General features: G+C 45.3%; 1 protein-coding gene across 1 annotated transcript; it reads right to left on the bottom strand.

Annotated features, from left to right (window-relative positions):
* Positions 1-9,030: 9,030 nt before the first annotated feature.
* On the bottom strand, positions 9,031-18,587 carry LOC144605270 (pleckstrin homology-like domain family A member 2). Its single transcript, XM_078420366.1, has 2 exons — positions 17,733-18,587; positions 9,031-9,464 (listed from the first exon to the last, which is right to left on the bottom strand). The coding sequence occupies exon 1, from the start codon at positions 18,151-18,153 to the stop codon at positions 17,767-17,769; it is 387 nt and encodes a 128-aa protein (XP_078276492.1). The 5' UTR covers positions 18,154-18,587; the 3' UTR covers positions 9,031-9,464; positions 17,733-17,766.
* Between the last annotated feature and the right edge of the window lie 880 nt (positions 18,588-19,467).

Raw genomic sequence — 19,467 nt, 5'->3', positions numbered from 1 at the left:
TCAAAGGAATGGTGGGTTTATGGAACGAGCTACCAGAGTAGGTTGTGGAGGCAGGCACTATCGCAACCTTTAAGAAACATTTAGACAGGTACATGGATAGGACAGGTTTAGAAGGATTTGCGCAAAACACAGGCAGGTGGGGCTAGTGTAGATGGGATATGTTGGTTGCTGTGGGCAATTTGAGCCGAAGGGCCTGTTTGCAAGTTGTATGACTCCATGACTCCATGACTCCATGACTCCATGACTCTGTGACCTGTTCACAACAGCTCGATGTTACTCCGCTTCTTGCATCTGCTCCCTACATTCTAAATTTACAGAGGCCAATTATCCCACGACCCGCACATCCCTGGGATGTGGGACGAAACCAGAGCACCGGAGAAAGCCCACGCGTTCACAGGGAGACAGTGCAGACTCTGCACGAACAGCACCCGAGGTCAGGATCGAACCCGCGTATCTGGTGCTGAGAGGCAGTGGCTCCACCTGCTGCCATGCCGTGCCAGTCTTTTACTTCTTTTTTAAAAACTTTCTATTTTGTTTGTTAATGTGTTGAATTTTATTTATTCGTAGTAACACAAAAAAAAGTTTTTAAAAGGCTGGCACAGTGGAGTAGTTGGTAGTGAAGCAGAGAAGTTGCATGGAAAGGGGCCCTGGATGTTATGCTAGTGAACTGCCAGAACCTCTCTCCACGCACCATCAATCTTCATCTCCCTTGAAACACTTGTACTCAGACAAAATTAATAACGGACCAAGAGGATCGTGCTCAGTACAATTCACAGTCCACCGGTGAATAGAATGAGCTGGATACAGAATCTGGGAGAGCTCTGGTGTGTTTGAAATCAGGAGATGATCCTTAGACAATAGACTTTAGAGATACAGCGCAGAAATAGGCCCTTCGGCCCACCGAGTCCATGCCAACCAGCAATCGGCTAATGCCATCCTGCACACTAGGAACAATTCACATTTTTACAGAAGCCAATCTACAAATCTGTACGTCTTTGGAGCGTGAGAGGAAACCGGAGCGCCTGGCGGAAACCCACATGGACACAGTGAGAACGTACGAACTCCGTACAGACAGCACTCGTGGTGAGGATAGAACCAGGATCCCTGGCGCTGTAAGGCAGCAACTCTACCATTGCGCCACCGTGCCGTTTGATACAGAGCTGTGAAGCTTTGGGACTGAAGTGTGCTAGGTTCAACTTTTTAGAGCAGAAGGAAAGTATTCAGCCCATCAGGTCTATGCTGGTTCTATGCAAAAGCAACAGGTTAGTCCCACTCTCCTGCCCTCTGCCCCATAGTACTGCATTTTCTTTTCATCCTGGTCTCTTTGAAACGGCTCGGCGGTCGACACATCATTGCCTGGATTGCAGTCTTCTTACTTGTCTTGGCACTTGTATTGCTCAGTGTGGAACTGAACAATGATTCTTTATTGCAAAGATCAGGCTACTTATAACTGCGCGCAGTCACGCAAAGTACCCATCATGAATTCCAGTCATCATCCACAGTTTATCCAAGTGGTAGATACAATACGTACAATTGGTGAGGATAGACACAAAATGCTGGAGTAACTCAAAGGGTCAGGCAGCATCTCTGGAGAAAAGGAATAGGTGACGTTTCAGGTTGAGACCCTTCTTCAGACTGAGAGTCAGTGGAAAGGAAAACTAAACGTATGAAAAGGTTCAGAACAATTCAGACATAACCACATTGCACCATAAGCTCTCTTTAAAGCTATAGCACATGAGCAATATTGTACTTAAGTTTGATTTAGATACAGTGTGGAAATAGGCCCTTCGGCCCATCGAGTCTGCACCGACCAGCGATCCCCGCACATTAACACTATCCTACACACACTAGGGACAATTTTACACTTATACCAAGCCAATTAACCGACAAACCTGTACGTCTTTGGAGTGTGGGAGGAAACCGAAGATCTCAGAGAAAACCCACGAGGTCACGGGGAGAACGTACAAACTCCGTACAGACAGCACCCGTAATCGGGATCGAACCTGGGTCTCTGGGGCTACAAACGCTGTAAGTCAGCAACTCTATTGCTACGCCAGCGTGCCGCACGTATGTACCTCACGTGCCGCACGTACCTCTCTTCAAAGTAAAATTCTTTACACACCCTCAACCAGACCAGGTATATATAATAGATGACGTTTCGGGTTGGAACCCTTCTTCAGTCTGACCTGAAACGTCATCCGTCCACGTTCTGCAGGGATGCTGCCTGACCTGCTGAGTTAGTCCAACAGTTTGTGTCTATCTTTGCTATAAAGCAGCATCTGCAGTTCCTTTTTATTGCAGATCTATATAATCAGATATGACTCCTTTTTTAGCTCGTTCCTCCCCATCAGTTGGCATCCTCTACGGAGAAAATAGAGAGGGAAATGAGGAAAGATACAGGCACCGCCTCTCCTGAGTACATTGCAGTGGCTGTGGTAATTGTCTGCGTTTGTCTTCATTGTTATCCATCCCGTCACATCATCTCATGCATTAAAAAGCTACACACATGCACATGCACACATATCAACACACACACATATGCACAGGCACACGCACAGGCATATATACACATGCGCAAATACATTTGCACACACATATACACATGCACATGAAAACACACATGCACACACACACGCATACACGTACACACCCACACACACACACACACACACACATGCGCACACACGCATACACGTACACACCCACGCACACACACACACATGCGCACACATGCAAATACACATGCTGCAAACACATGCACATACACACCCGCACACACACGCAAACACACATGCCGCAAACACATGCACACACACACACACACACACACACACACACACACACACCCACACACACACATTCGCACACTCACATGCACGCAATGGCTCGATTGTAATCATGTATTGTCCTTCCGCTGACTGGTTAGCACGCAACAAAAACTAGACTAATCTAACACGACTGCATTCTGCTCTGTGTCAGGATTGCGGCACTGGCAATTCTGGCAACTGGAACACTCAAGTGACGACCTTGATCTTGTGATTCCACAAGAGAGGGCCAATTAGCGTCGTCCCGAGGCCAGATTATTTGCAAGGGCTCACGTGGAAGTGGTTTAATCAGCCATCCGTGTGCTGTGTGCAGAGAGATCAGCAGGTTCGGACCACTGCATTATGTGGACTGATACCACTTGAAAGCAAGCATGCAGGTGCAGCAGGCAGTGAAGAAAGCGAATGGTATGTTGGCATTCATAGCAAGAGGATTTGAGTTTAGGAGCAGGGAGGTTCTGCTGCAGTTGTACAGGGCCTTGGTGAGACCGCACCTGGAGTATTGTGTGCAGTTTTGGTCTCCTAACCTGAGGAAAGACGTTCTTGCCTTAGAGGGAGTACAGAGAAGGTTCACCAGATTAATCCCTGGGATGGCGGGACTTGCATATGAGGAAAGACTGGATAGACTGGGCTTGTACTCGCTGGAATTTAGAAGACTGAGGGGGGATCTTATAGAAACATATAAAATTCTTAAGGGGTTGGAGAGGCTAGATGCGGGAAGATTGTTCCCGATGTTGGGGGAGTCCAGAACCAGGGGTCACAGCTTAAGGATAAGGAGGAAGTCTTTTAGGACCGAGATGAGAAAACATTTCTTCACACAGAGAGTGGTGAGTCTGTGGAATTCTCTGCCACAGAAGGTAGTTGAGGCCAGTTCATTGGCTATATTTAAGAGGGAGTTAGATGTGGCCCTTTTTGCTAAAGGGGTCAGGGGGTATGGAGAGAAGGCAGGTACAGGCTACTGAGCTGCATGATCAGCCATGATCATATTGAATGGCGGTGCAGGCTCGAAGGGCCGAATGGCCTACTCCTGCACCTATTTTCTATGTTTCTATGATACACATCAGTGCCAGGAGGAACTCAGTGACAAGCAAGGGAGGTTTTATTTTTAGGAAATCCACAAGATTTGCTTTCTCTGGAAGTGAGGTGCCCCTGGCTGTTTTAATCGAGATGTCAGACTTTAGGAATGCCAATAACCTAATCTGAAAATCCGAGTGATTATGATGTGACACAATAAGCACGTGCATGCTAAACGTACACTGTCTTCTCTTTTTGTTGGGACGAACAGCAGATGCTGGTATAAATCAAAGGTAGACACAAAATGCTGGAGTAACTCAGCGGGACAGGCAGCATCTATGGAGAGATGGAATGGGTGACGTTTCGGATCGAGACCCTTCTTCAGTCTGAAGAAGGGTCTCGACCCGAAATGTCACCTATTCCTTCTCTCCAGAGATGCTTCCAGTCCCGCTGAGTTACTGTCTTAACTTTCTCATTCAAAGGACAAGGAATTAAGGAATTAATTCTCAATCAAGATGCCGTAGCTTAAGATGGCATAGTGTGAGGGCAGCACTGGTAAATATGCTGCCTTACATCGCCAGAGACCCGGGTTCAATCCTGACTGCTGGTGCCGTCTGTATGGAGTTTGTACGTTCTCCCCGTGACCGTGTAGGTTTTCTCCATGTGCTCACGTTCCCCCCCCACACTCCAAATCCGTACAGATTTGTAGGTTAACTGTCTTTGGTAAAATTGTCAAATTGTCCCGCGTGTGTAGGATGGTATTAGTGTATGTTGGTCAGCGCGGACTCAGTGGGTCAAAGGGCCTGTTTCTACGTTAAGTCTGCAAGGTAAAGTAAAGACCTGTAGTTGTTCATCAGAAAACATATTCTGTACAAAGATGCGGATTTGTAATTGCAAAATGTGACAGAAGCAATCCAGCAAAGCAGACATTAATCTATGCCCATTGTAAACATACAATGACTTTATTCTGATTATCTATCAGAGTGGTAGATGCTGCCCCCTCCATCACAGGGCGGCACAGTGGAGCGGCGGTAGAGATGCTGCCTTAGACAATAGACAATAGACAATAGGTGCAGGAGGAGGCCATTCGGCCCTTCGAGCCAGCACCACCATTCAATGTGATCATGGCTGATCATTCTCAATCAGTACCCCATTCCTGCCTTCTCCCCATACCCCCTGACTCCACTATCCTTAAGAGCCCTATCTAACTCTCTCTTGAATGCATTCAGAGAATTGGCCTCCACTGCCTTCTGAGGCAGAGAATTCCACAGATTCACAACTCTCTGACTGAAAAAGTTTTTCCTCATCTCAGTTCTAAATGGCCTACCCCTTATTCTTAAACTGGGGCCCCTTGTTCTGGACTTCCCCAACATTGGGAACATATTTCCTGCCTCTAACGTGTCCAACCCCTTAATAATCTTACACGTTTCGATAAGATCCCCTCTCATCCTTCCAAATTCCAGTGTATACAAGGCTAGTCGCTCCAGTCTTTCAACATACGACAGTCAGAGCGCCAGAGACACGGGTTCAATCCTGACTACGGGTGCTGTCTGTACGGAGTTTGTACGTTCTCACTGTGACCGCGTGGGTGATCCGGTTTCCACCCACACTCCGGAGACCTGCAGGTTTGTAGGTTAATTGGCTTTGGTAAAGATTATAAATTGTCCCCAGTGCGCAGGACGGTGCTGGTGCACGGGGATCGTTGGTTGGCGCGGTCTCGGTGGGCAGAAGGGCCTGCTTCCGCACTGTATCTCCAAACTAAACTGAACTAAAATAAATCAAACAGGACTCAGGGTGGGTTCCCGGTTCCACAGAGCGAGAGACAGGCCTACTGACGAAGCATGGCCGCGGCTCGCCAAGATCTTCTGCCGTTCCACGCGGGAGGCCGGGAGCTTCTGCCGCCCTACTCTGCTCGCCAGGAGCAGAGTCCAAACATGCTTGGCACTGAATGAGTCTAGGAGTCTAACACTCTGTCAGCCATTCACATCCTTTCCCTCAATGAAACAGTACAAGGTCAGAATGCATTCTGTCATTGTGGAAAACAATAAAGCTGCAAATGACTTTCACCTCCAGGCATGCAAGATCATAAAAAATAATCGCAAAGTAGATACACAGGCTGCACAAATAACACTTATGCAAAGCAAACCGTAACATGATTTAAAGTGTTACTTCTACTTTTGCCCTTTTGTTCCTTTTAATTCGAATACAGGGAGTTCAGTTCAGTTCACATTGTATGCCCTGCTGGTGGATCAAATTCCTTCTGCACACTTTTAGTTTATAGATATAGCATGGAAACAAGCCCATCGGCTCACAAAGTCCACGGCGACCATTGATCCCCCATTCACACTCGTTATAGAGTCATAGAGTGATACAGTGTGGAAACAGGCCCTTCAGCCCAACTTGCCCATACCAGCCAACATGTCCCAGCTACACTAGTCCCACCTGCCTACGCTTGGTCCATATCCCTCCAGACCTGTCCTATCCATGTACCTGTCTAACTATTACTTAAACGCTTGGATAGTCCCAGCCTCAACTACCTCCTCTGGCAGCTTGTTCCATACACCCATCACCCTTTGTGTGAAAAGGTTACTCCTCAGATTCCCATTAAATCTTTTCCCCTTCACCTTGAACCTATGTCCTCTGGTCCTCGATTCCACTACTCTGGGCAAGAGATTCTGTGCATCTACCCGATCTATTCCTCTCATGATTTTATACACCTCTATAAGATCACCCCGCATCCTCCTGCGCTCCAAGGTATAGAGTCCCAGCCTACTTCTTCTTATCGTGTCCACACATGCTACATATTGTGTTTCAGTCAAAACTGAACACAACCCTTAGCAATATCATTGTTCTCTGTGAGGTTCCTCAGCTTTGCATTCGTGCTCCAATAGAGGACGTCTCAATAGGTGCTCCATAGTTTGTGATTCAGTGCCACATATGCAGATGACGTCTTCAGTGTCTATATAACCCCACTTCTTGAGAGTCGCTTTACAACAACCAGTACCAGCTCTCAGTCTGAAGTTCTTCTTTGGCACTTATGGACATGGATGTCGTTGATGGGAGATTGGCTAGTCTCTCTTCCCATGATGCAACTCTAGTACCTTCAGCTTCAGCCATTGGTTCAACTTCGTTGAGGAAGCTTTTCCTGGACTTTAGCCGACTCTTTGCGGGTTACTCAACCTACTGTACGTCTTTGGAGTGTGGGAGGAAACCAGAGCTGAAAAAAAACCCAGGCTGTCACAGGGAGAACGTACAATCTCAAGTACAGACAACACCCGTAGTCAGCATCGAACCCGGGTCTCTTGCGCTGTAAGGCAGCAACTCTACCGCTGCACCACTTTATCGCCCGAAAGGAGTGTGGGAGCCAAAGGGAGTTGAGCTCAGGAAGAGAGTGTGTGCAAATCAGATGTCTGTGTTCATGACGAGGAGTGGTCAGAATATGTCCGTGTGTGCTTTGTTTGTGTGCTATATCCGTGCAGTGGAACTTAGTCTCCACTCTCCTTGAATCTCCTTAGACCTCCTTGGCATTGGGCCAAGATCATGACTATGTGGTAGCTTGTTGTGTTCTCCCTCTAATGCCATGGGGCCAGAGACCGGGGTTTCCACCCTAACTGCGGGTGCTGTCTGTGCGGAGTTTGTACGTTCTCCCTGTTACTCGTGTTTTTTTCCGGTTTCTTCCTACATCTCAAAGATGTGCAGGATTGTAGATTAATTGGCTTCTGTAAATTCCGTGCAGTTGTGAAGGATGCAAAAGTGGGATAACATAGAACTAGTGTTCGAGCGATCGATGGTCGGCGTGGACTCGGTGGGACAAAGGGCCTATATCTCTAAAATTAAAAACTAAACGAAAGCAAGCAAAGGCAATTTCTACTCCACAGCAGAATAAAATTTGTCCTCAATATCAGGAAGATGCTTTGCAGTAAGGTCATAGAACGTTTTAATAACAATGATCTAATATCCTCTGTGGTGACAATGCTGTAATCTCCCCACTAATACCTCTGCAGTTGTCAAACATCATGCAACATTTAACAACCACGGGCGGCATGGTGGCACAGCGGTAGAGCTGCTGCCTTGCCGAGCCAGAGACCCGGGTTCGACCCTGACTACGGCTGCTGTCTGTACAGAGTCTGTACGTTCTCCCCGTGACCGCGTGGGTTTTCCCCGAAATCTTTGGTTTCCTCCCACACTCCAAAGACGTACAGGTTTGTAGGTTAATTGGTTTCAGTAAAATTGTATAAATGTAAAATTGTCCTTGGGTGTGTGTGGGATAATGTTAATGGTCCGGGAATTCTTGGTCTTTGTGGACTCGGTGGGCCGAAGGGCATGTTTCCACGCTGTATCTGTAAACTAAACTAAACCATGCTGATTTGGCATCGGTCCTGAGCTCTACTTATTTCAGAGGCTCTATTACCTCATTGTTGAAATGGGAACCTTCTCTTTGTACAATATTTGCCAGAGGTCCTTTTCATTGCAAAAGCTACTCCCACCATTGTAATGCATGCAGTTATAACCCATTCTCAGGCGTGGCTGACTCCACCATTAGTCCCACCCAAGATTGAAAGACAATGTGTGCAGGAAGGAAGATAGACACAAAATGCCAAACTAACTCAGCGGGCCAGGCAGCATCCCCGGTGAAAAGGAACAGGTGATGTTTGGGGTTGGAACCCTTCTTCAGACTGACAATGTGTTTTGTGCAATGATTCAAGTCGAGAAAACCCTTATCTTTGACTGGGATAATAGGAGGCAACTGTAAATACAGTTTTTCACTGTATCTTAGTACATGTGACAATAACAAAACAAAACCAAACTTCAAAAAAGATTACTTCCAACTTTCTTCCCCCCCTCCCCCTTGATTAGTGCAGTTGTTTCTTGATTAGTACAGGTGTCAGAGGTTATGGGGAGAAGGCAAGAGAACGGGGTTAGGAGGGAGAGATAGATCAGCCCTGATTGAATGGCGGAGTAGACTCGATGGCCCAAATACTCCTATTCCTTCACTTATGACCCCCACACCTACAATTACTCAGAAGGGTCCCATTCTGAAACATCACCATTTCCCTGTACTTTTTCCTAAACCTTTTTGCCTGCCTCCCTGCAGTGCTGGTCTTGGACCATCCCATTCTTTCTAAAGACATTTCAGAACAGTGTTCATAGGTCCCTTTGCTGTTAAATACAAAATGGTTTCAGTACAGTCATCTATTTTTTATTTACAGCATAACTGACAACAACAAAAAAGTTGACATACAGATTGCAAGGTTTTCCATTTGGCAGAGTAAAGTCACAATGTGAAGCATTGGAAAAACATTATATCTAAATAAATAAAGTAGGCATAGTAATTTACAATGTATTATGCATGACTTATAATGAAGTCATCACTACATTTGAGTATTGGTCATTTAATAAATAAAAAAATTAAGACTTAGAAGCATTTTGTGAATAATGAATCTGTTCTCTAAATTATTATAGTCCATCTCATGAAAAATAATCCACTTTAATTCATGATTGTCATTTGGTTGAACTGATGTATATTCTTGCGATGACTGCAGAAGCATCATTAATCCTGTCTCACTCAGTCAGTCTTGTTTGGTCGCAGGTTGAGAATTGTTTGCTGCTTTTGCATATTGCCGATGCCTAGAGACAAAAGAATAACATTTAAAGGTTAGATACCAAACGAGACTTGAAAAGAGCCAACATAAATAATAAGAATGTAAAATGTAAAACTGAATTTTGAAAACCTCCCCCCCCCCACCCCAAAAAAATAAACAAGCTCGATATAGCTGTGAGTTAGTATCACAGGCATTCTGTCTGATAGACAGATTTCGACACACAGCATGGAAACAGACCATTCGGCCCACCGGGTCCATGCTGACCATCCCATTCGCACTGTTTTTTCAGGTTATCCCATTTTTGCATCCACTCCTTACACATTTGGGGCAATTTACAGAGGCCAATTAACCTGCAAACCCGTGTGTCTTTGGGATGTGGGAGGAAACCAGAGCACCCGGAGGAAACCCACGCAGTCAGAGAGAGAGCGTGTAAACGTCGCGCGTGCAGCACCCGAGGCCAGGATCGAACCCGGGTCTCTGGCATTGGGAGAGAGCGGCTCTACCCGCTGGGCCAATTGAAGATTGTTTTTATTTTCCACTTTACCTATCAGCCTTGTATGCGGCATTGAGTCAGTTAAAAGATGGTCCCATATGCAGGATGTATTGCCCTAATAATTCACCTGGGTTAGTCATAATGAATGTGTAAGTTGCAGCTGACCACTTGGTGATTGCAGCCAAATCCAGTTCTGCCCTTGCCCAGAACTGACACACACACAGGCACTCACTGGAAAAATCCAAGTGTATATTTATTTTCCCTTACCAACAGAAACAAAATGTAGTCTTCTCACTGTCATATGTGCTAAAATTACCCTGCTCAACTAAATAGGGTCGATTCTAATTTAGTTTATCATGGTCATGTGGCGTAGCAGTAGAGCTGCTGCCTTACAGCGCCGGAGAGCCGCCTTTGATCCTGACTACGGGTCCTGGATGTACGGAGTTTGTATGTTCTCCCTGTGACCGTGTGGGTTTTCTCCAGGTGCTCCAGCTTCCTCACACACTCCAAAGACGTACAGGTTTGTAGGTTAATTGGCTTTGGTAAAATTCTAAATTGTCCCTAGTGTGTACGATAGTGTTAGTCGATCGCTGGTCGGCATGAACTCAGTGGGTTGAAGAGCTTGTTTCTGCGCTGTATCTCTAAAATCTAACGTGTACCGAGGTACAGTGAAAATCTTTTTAATGCGTGCTATCCAGTCAGAGAAAATACTTTACATGATTACATTCAAACCATCCACTGTGTATAGATACAGTGTACAGATTCTAAAAGTGCATACTCAAGCACAATAAAATACAAGGTTACCTATCTTGACATTGTAAGATATGTGATATAGACCACTAAGCGAGCATGAGTTTGGGAAATGGTTCATGCACCATCGCATTTAAATACAAAGCTGCAATTTGTCCTTGCAAGTAAAGTGATAAGTTGTGTCTTTTTAGTCAGTCCTTCGGGATTGAGGATGACCTAGTTCCAACTCCGGATTTGTGGCTAATGAGACCAATTTGGGAAGATCGGGGTCTTGCACAGATGAGGCAGGATGTGGCCAATGGTGAATTAATATATTGTCAGAACAGAGTCACAAACGCAGGAAGTGGTGAAAGCAAACCGATTAATCAGTAACAAAAGGAAGGAAACCATAATTTTTCTGTTCGTCTCCAGCGTTCATGGGATCAAGACTGATCCTAGCCTCAACTCCTCTGACCACTTGACCTAAAAATATCATTTTATTCCCTCAGGTGTAAAAACCTGTTAACTTTCAGCCTTGAATATGCTCATTAATTGCGCATTCATTGCCCTCAGGAACACAGAAAACCAACGATTCAAGAGGTTTAAATTTCTAATATCTGTATTAAGATTCAAATGTTTGAGTTTAGTTTATTGTCACATTGGCACAGTGAAAAGCTTTTGTTGCGTGCTAAGCAGTCGGCGGAAAGACAATACATGATTACAATCGAGCCGTCCACAGGGTACATGTACATGATAAAGGGAATGATGTTTAATGCAAGATAAAGTCCAGTAAATTCCGATTAAAGATAGTCCGAGGGTCTCCAGTGAGGCAGCGACAGATCTGAGAGGAGATTAAGAAGAATATAATGAAAGTAGGAAATGCTGCTGTTGGAGTGGAGATTTAAAAGAGTGGAGTGATTGTAATGTGTGATTGTAGATCCACTTCTGTGACCCGCACACACAGAGTTGCCTAGCTTGGGTGGCATCTTGCAGGATCGGCAGCATCTATCGAGGACATGGATAGGTGACGTTTTGGCTCAGGACACTTCTTCAGATTCATTGTAGTAGGCGGAGAGGAAGTTGGTAAAGAGATGGGGGGGCGGGTCAAAGCTAGGCAAGTGATGGGTGGATACAGGTGACGGGGGTTGATTTACAGATTGGCAGATAGAAAGCCAGAGATGAAAATGAGACAAAAGATTGTGAGATAAGGGGAGAAGATGTGTGAATTGTGAGGCCAGAGAAAAGGATGTAGGTGGAAGGGGACTGGGGAAGGTGGGAGAAATGGGTGCACAACCAAGTGGGGCACAGAGAATAGACAATAGGTGCAGGAGGAGGCCATTCAGCCCTTCGAGCCAGCACCGCCATTCAATGTGATCATGGCTGATCATTCTCAATCAGTACCCCGTTCCTGCCTTCTCCACATACTCCCTGACTCTGTTATCCTTAAGAGCTCTATCTAGCTCTCTCTTGAGAATAGAGGGGAAAGAAAAAGTGGGGGTTGGTTAGTTCGCTAAAATTGGAGGGCATGTCAAGATATTTAATAATTTTACAGGGAAATATAATTACCTCATGCTCCCTACCCTGAAGTTCCAGTTTGTTAGTAACATCACATCATGCAAACAAATGCTTGTTGTAATCAATGTGCTTTATTTCCCATGTGTGAGAAAGAACTGTCGATGCTGGTTTAAATCGAAGGTAGCCACAAAACGCTTGAGTAGCTCAGCGGGACAGGCAGCACCTCTGGAGAGAAGGAGTGGGTGACGTTTCGAGTCGAGGCCCTTCTTCAGACCCATATTTCTCTGATGAGTTACTTCACAGTTAGGCCAGGCAAAACTCCTACTGAATGACAGTGGCTTTGATATTATCACTGGGAGTTTAAAAACAAACTCTTTGGGTGATTATACCAGTGTTTTCAAACATGACTGGTACAAATTATGGAGCAATAGTGGACCATAATGGATTCAAATAATCAAAATACGCCTACTGCATGCTTTATATTACATGGCAACCCATATACACAATACTGATTTTAAACTGAAGGTTAGATTAGAGCCTCTGATTTATTTGGAACCTTACTTTGCAAATTAACCGAAACATTTATTTATCAAAATTAGGGAATGCATCACTGAAACATTCTTAGATCCACTGTCTAACCCTTTAGATAGTTCCTCTAACCCTCTCTTCCCCTCCCCTTCCCAGATCTCCCTCTATCTTCCTGTCTCCACCTATATCCTTCCTTTGTCCCACCCCCCTGACATCAGTCTGAAGAAGGGTCTCGACCCGAAACGTCACCCATCCCTTCTCTCCCGAGATGCTGCCTGACCTGCTGAGTTACTCCAGCATTTTGTAAATAAACACTTTAATAGCTATCAACTTATTTATTTTAGTACAAATTAATAACCCCTTTTTAATAAAAAAGTTGGGAGTTTAGACAGAACCCTCAGAATATATGAGACCTTCATTGCAGCAGTGTTATTCAGAATTTCTAGGCTTTATTACAATAAAATTGGTGAAAATGTCATGTTTTAGTGATAGATCTAGAAAAGTTGACGGTTCCATTGATTTGGAACTAATCTTAATGATGCTCACGTCAGAGAGTATTATGCTGTCTTGCAAAACAATTCCAAGGGGGTTACTGTAATAAAATACACAGTGGGCTGCATGGAAGTTTTATTAACTGTACATTATATGCTGGGAATCAAATTAAGCACCATTTCACTGAGACTCCCAGAAGAGGCGGCACAGTGGTGCCTTGTGGTGCCTGGTTTGATCCTGACTACAGGTGATGACTGTACGGAGTTTGAACGTCCGCCCTGTGACTGCATGGGTTTTTTCCCGGTGCTCCGGTTTCCTCCCACACTCTAAAGACGTACAGGTTTGTAGGTTAAATGGCTTCAGTGTGTTAGTATACGGGGGAGGGGTGGAATGATTGCTGGTTGATGTTGACTCTGTGGGCTGAAGGGCCTGTTTCCACACCCTATCTCTAAAGTCTAAATACATCTGAATTTTCAGGTACGTATATATATATTAGGCACCCTAATATATATATATATATTATACACCAAAAAGCATGTTGAGAAAAATCATATTTTGTTAATAGCACAATTGTATATCTTCATTTGCCAACAATAAAAATATTGCAGCAAAGTAGTAACTTGTTTCCATTTAATTTTTTTTCTGTTTAGAAATGTTCGTTTTTAAAATGATAGAGTTCAATTGTGAAATTGTATTCCATCAATTCAACTCCGTCACATTAAAAGTGATTTATAAATTGAGATTGAAGTGATAATGGTCAAAACATAACCCGGAAAGCAGTAATCTGTTCAAATCACAAAAGCGGCAAGTTGATCCACATGTACAGTTGTGCTCTTAATGCTGGTTTGAAATAATCTGTATTTAGCTGGATGCTGATGCCAGTGAGCAAGATCATACGATATTCAGTCCATCGAAGTCCGCTTCACCGTTAGATCATGGCTGATCTATTTTTCTCTCTCAACCCCATTCTCCTGCCTTCTCCCCGTAATCTTTGACACCCTTACCAATCCAGAACCTACCAATCTCCACTTTAAAAATACAACATGACGTCTCCATCGCCATCTGCAATGAATTCCACCCTCTGGCTAAAGAAATTCTTCCTCACTTTCATTGTAAAGGTACGCCCTTTCATTCTGAGGCTGAGTCCTCTGGCCCCAGACATTTCCACTGTTGGAAACATCCTCTCCACATCCACTCTATCTAGGCCATTTATTATTTGATAAGTTTTAATGGGACCCCCCCACCCCTCATCCTTCTAAATTCCAGTGAATACCAGGCCCAGAGTCATCAAATGGCCCTCATACATTAACCCAATCATCCCTGGGATCATTCTCGTCCTCAGATACGGGGCTCAAATCTGACTTGGGATATCAGCAAACTGCAAAGAAACTGTGCCCTAAGAAAAATAATCTCATATTTTATGAAGAACATAAAATTCTACTGTTTCTCATACTTCAAAATACAATCATAAACTCAATAGTGCCAGTCCATTTCCATGTTCAGCTACTTTCAAAACATGCAAGCTATTTACTCTAAGCAAAACACAAAGAGCTGGAATAATGCAGTAGTTCAAGGCAACATGGTGGCGCAGAGGTAGAGTTGCTGCCTTGCTGCGCCAGAGACCCAGGTTCGATCCTGACCATGAGTGTTGTCTGTACAGAGTTTGTACGTTCTCCCCGTGACTTGCGTGGGTTTTCTCCAACTGCTCTGGTTTCATCACACACTCCAAAGACGTACAGGTTTGTAGGCTAATTGTCGGCTTAGTAAAATTGTAAATTGTCCCTAATGTGTGTAGGATAGTGTTAGTGTGCGGGGATCGCTGGTCGGAGCGGACTCGTGCGCTGAAGGGCCTGTTTCTGCGCTGTATCTCTGAACTAATCTGTGGAGAAAATGGATGGGTGATATGGTGGGTTGAATCTTTTCAGATTCCCTTGTAGCTGAACTTCCTAGACAATAATATCCTGTGATAATGATTCTCCAAACTTATTTCAATGAATGTAAATCTACAAAATTACCATGTTATTGTGACACATGATGTTGATTGTTCCTAATACCAGGGAGGGGTTTGAAGCAGTATTTCAGAAGCTAACAATGGGCGTGTAACCCATTCACAATTCACACAAAGAAACCAGTTAGTATTGAACTCAAATGTGCTGCTTTATAATCCTGAAGTAGCTATTGTACACAAGTGTCGCATGACTTCCAGAATGACCATTTACAATTTGTGAATGGTTTGATGGAAAGATTTGTTTCTAACTTGGATTAAGGACTGGGTTTTCCTTTGTGAAAATCTCCAGGTAAGGTTTTCCTTTTGTCTTCCACACTGGGTATTGACAATGGGGTCAGGTGTGGGCCAAACTGCTCACGTAACACAGTTGAACAGCATGAAGGTGTTCATTTCTTAAATCCTACTCGACGCCTCTATACACAATCCACAGACCTAACACAGTCCAATGTGGAGCGACACGAACACCACCTGGATGGTGTTTAGTTTAGTTTACAGATGCAGCATGGCCCTGAGGCCCACCAAGTCCACGCCGACCATCAATCACCAATTCTCACACTGGGTTCTATGTTTTCACAATTTCTCATCTACTTCCTGCACACAAGGGTTAATTTACAGACGCCAACTAACCCTTGGGTAGGTAGAGTTGTTACATTACAGCGCCAGAGACCAGAGTTCGATCCTGACTACAGATGCTGTCTGCACGGAGTCTGTGTGTTCTCCCTGTGATCGTGAGGGTTTTCTCAGGGTGCTCCAGTTTCCTCCCCCTCTCCACCCCTAAAGACGTAGGGGTTTGTTGGTTAATTGGCAAAATTGATTGCCCCTCGTGTGTAGGATAGTGCTAGTGGACGGGGTATTTGCTGATGGCGCGGACTCGGTGTTTCCGTGATGTATCTCTAAACTATACGTCTTTGAGATGTGGGAAGAAACGGGATCACCTGGAGGAAACCCACCTGCCGAGGCAACTTGGGAATGGGAAGAGGGGGGGGGAGATATATTTTTATACAAATGTACTTCATTCACTTTAGATTATTCAAAATACATTTGAAATTGGCTGAGTTTCAAGAACTTTTTTTTGTACTGATATAAACAATATTGCCAAGACTTGAGGGCCTGAGCTATAGAGAGAGAGGTTGGACAGACTTGAACCGTATTCCTTAGAGTGCAGGAGGATGAGGAGTGGTCTTATAGAGGTGTATAAGATCAGTAGGGGGACAGATAAATAGATGCGGTCTTTCCCCCTTGGTAGGGGAATCAAGAACCAGGTTTAAGGCGAGAGAAGGGAGATTTAATAGGAATCCCAGGGTTTTTCGTGCAGGTATAGGGAATGAGCTGCCAGAAGAGGTAGTCGAGACAAGTGCTATGACCGCATTTAAAAGACCTTTGGACAGGTAAGGTTTAGATGGACTTGGGTCAAACGCAGGCAGGTGGAACTAGTGTAGGTGAGGCAGGGTGGGCAAGATGGCCCAAAGAGGCGTCTCAATGCTGCATGACCCGATGACTCTTAATATTCTACACTGTGGAATTTATTGTCGATTTCTGCTGGGAGAAGATGCCCAAGGACTTGATAGTTCTCGTCCATTAAACAAAACAATGAAATCCACGCGTGGTGGGGCTTGGACTATAATGCCAATCCCACCTAACCCCATAAACCCGGCCTGAAATAACGAGGGACCTCGCTGTTTCTTGATACATTTTTTTTTGCACTGGTCTCAACGTTGACTCTTCCTTGTGAATGCAATAAGCCGGTGGAACCGTGAGCCGTGTTATACCGGGCATGTACATGTGAGGACAAGCTCAGTGACAACGACGGGGGATGGATTTGGGGGGTTTTAAGCCGCCTGTGACAATTCAGCGAGACGATCGATCGCCTGTTGATCCAATTTCACTCGGGTATTTAACTGGGTTATTTGTTCATTCATTCATGTGCTCACTAGTGCAATAAGAGAGGGAGAGAGAGAGAGTGAAAGGGCGGTGCGACAAGAACGACCCTTAAGCTGATGACCAACTCAACCTTTCGGTTTTTGTTTCAACCAAAAATAATGCATTCAATTATTTACAATAATATGTACAGGACGAAACAAAACCCCACCAGTCAAACCAATATTCCTCAATTATTATTAAGGGGTTGGACATGTTAGAGGCAGGAAACATGTTCCCAATGTTGGGGGAGTCCAGAACAAGGGGCCACACAGTTTAAGAATAAGGGGTAGGCCATTTAGAACTGAGATGAGGAACAACTTTTTTAGTCAGAGAGTTGTGGATCTGTGGAATTCTCTGCCTCAGAAGGCAGTGGGGGCTAATTCTCTGAATACATTCAAGAGAGAGTTGGATAGAGCTCTTAAGGATAGCGGAGTCAGGGGGTATGGGGAGAAGGCAGGAACGGGGTACTGATTGAGAATGGTCAGCCATGATCACATTGAATGGCGGTGCTGGCTCGAAGGGCCGAATGGCCTCCTCCTGCACCTATTGTCTATTGTAATATCAAACATACGATTGAACAACTATTTCACGAAGGATGGCCAACTCACCCCTTGTGTGTGTGGGAGGAGGTGGGTCTTTGGATCAGGACATGGTGCTGATAGCTGTCGGGGTGCAGATGTGAGCCAGTTGTCTGGATTTCACTGACTGGATGGCCTGGCGGTTCTTGAACTGGACCATCCCCAGTGTGATCTCGGCGTTCCACGTCGTCTCCCCCAGGCACCTGAAGTCAATCTCCTTGCTGTCTGCCATCACCACGGTGAAGTAGACATATCTCCCCTTCCTCTCCACGCAGTCCAACGTCTTCATGTTCTCGAACGCCAGCACTTTGCATTTCGAGCTGCTGGCCTTCGGGTCGTGGATGCAGAGCCCCTCGTCGGTCAGCACGCAGCTTTTCCGCTTCCAAAGCTGCAGCAAACCATCGCTCCTTTTCTCCAGTAACCCCTCCTTCAGAACATTCTGCCCATTCATCTCGCCTGGTGCTCCCTTTTACTGCAAATGTGATCTGAGAACTTGCGACGATGGACCTTTCTAGTTCATTTCTCTCTCTCTCTTTCTCTCTCTGTCTGTCTCTCTTTCTCTCTCTGTCTGTCTCTCTCTCTCTCTGTCTGTCTCTCTCTCTCTCTCTCTCTCTCTCTCTCTCTCTCTTTGACTCTCTCTCTCTCCCTCTCTGTCTCTCTCTCCCTCTCTCTGTCTCCCTCTCACTCTCTCACTCACTCTCTCTCTGTCTCTCCCTCTCTCTCACACACACACTGTCTGTCTCTCTCTCTCGTCCCTCCTGCTCCTAGTACCACTGCGCTGCTTCGGATCTGTTGTAACATGCCCAAGATAGCTTTTTATTCAATTCAACATTTCACTGCCCAGCCCCTGCGCTGACGTACAGCACATCGAAGGGTTGTTCCTACCAGGCACTTAGTCATTCTGGAAACTGGGGAGGGAGGGAGGGAGGGAGGGAGGGAGGGAGAGAGAGGGGGGTTGGATTGACTGAGGTTTGGGATCGTTTTCGTCTGCCTCTGGAATTACCTTGAGTCTACAACGCCACCCCACAGCAGTCAAAACCCCCGCAGCGTTAGAAAACGCGTAAATATTTATGCTATTCGCAAAAACAGAGCAATGCAGACGGTCCACACTTGCGTACAATTAGTCCAAGGCACTGTGTACTGTGAGGGTTTCTGTATTAGAAGTAATCTAGGCGTTGTACTGCATTGCATTTGGAAGTGGAGAGAAACTGTCTTCTATAACATGCCTTGTGCGTTTGCTTTCATTCTGACACTTTCCTGTGAGTTTGATGCAGGATTTTTCTTATATATATATATATACACACACACACACACACACACACACAGAGTCTGTCTATGGCTAGACTTTATCTCTGTCCGGTGGCTGAAACGCTGGTTCTACAAAGATATTCATTCAGCCATCTACATTAATTCACCGCCATCCCCGAATGCCTCGTGTCTCTGAAAGCAATTGCTTTTTCCACACATGGAAGCGCAGGGTGGGTCACTCGCCAGCCTTTGTCTTGCCCCCCACCACCCAATTCTGCAATTATTCCGCACCAACAAGGAACTGCAGATGCTCGTTTACCAACAAAAAAAAGACACAAAGTGCTGGAGTAACTCAGTGTGTCAGGCAGCATCCCTGGAGAAAGAAAGAACTGCTGATGCTGGTTTGCAAAAAAGGGACACAAAGTGCTGGAGTAACTCAGAGGGCCAGGCAGCATCTCTTTCTCTGGGGGACAGAGTGTCTCCGAGGATCCTTCATTGTTTCTACTCTGGGGCTGTA

This window comes from Rhinoraja longicauda, chromosome 24 (genome assembly GCF_053455715.1).
Source record: "Rhinoraja longicauda isolate Sanriku21f chromosome 24, sRhiLon1.1, whole genome shotgun sequence".
Taxonomy (NCBI): Eukaryota; Metazoa; Chordata; class Chondrichthyes; order Rajiformes; family Arhynchobatidae; genus Rhinoraja; species Rhinoraja longicauda.
Note: the sequence above shows the minus strand (reverse complement) of the source record. Positions and strands in the feature narration are given on the sequence as shown.

Excerpts from the sequence above, each read along its gene's own strand:
- LOC144605270 (XM_078420366.1), bottom strand. The coding sequence starts at position 18,153 with ATGAATGGGCAGAATGTTCTGAAGGAGGGGTTACTGGAGAAAAGGAGC.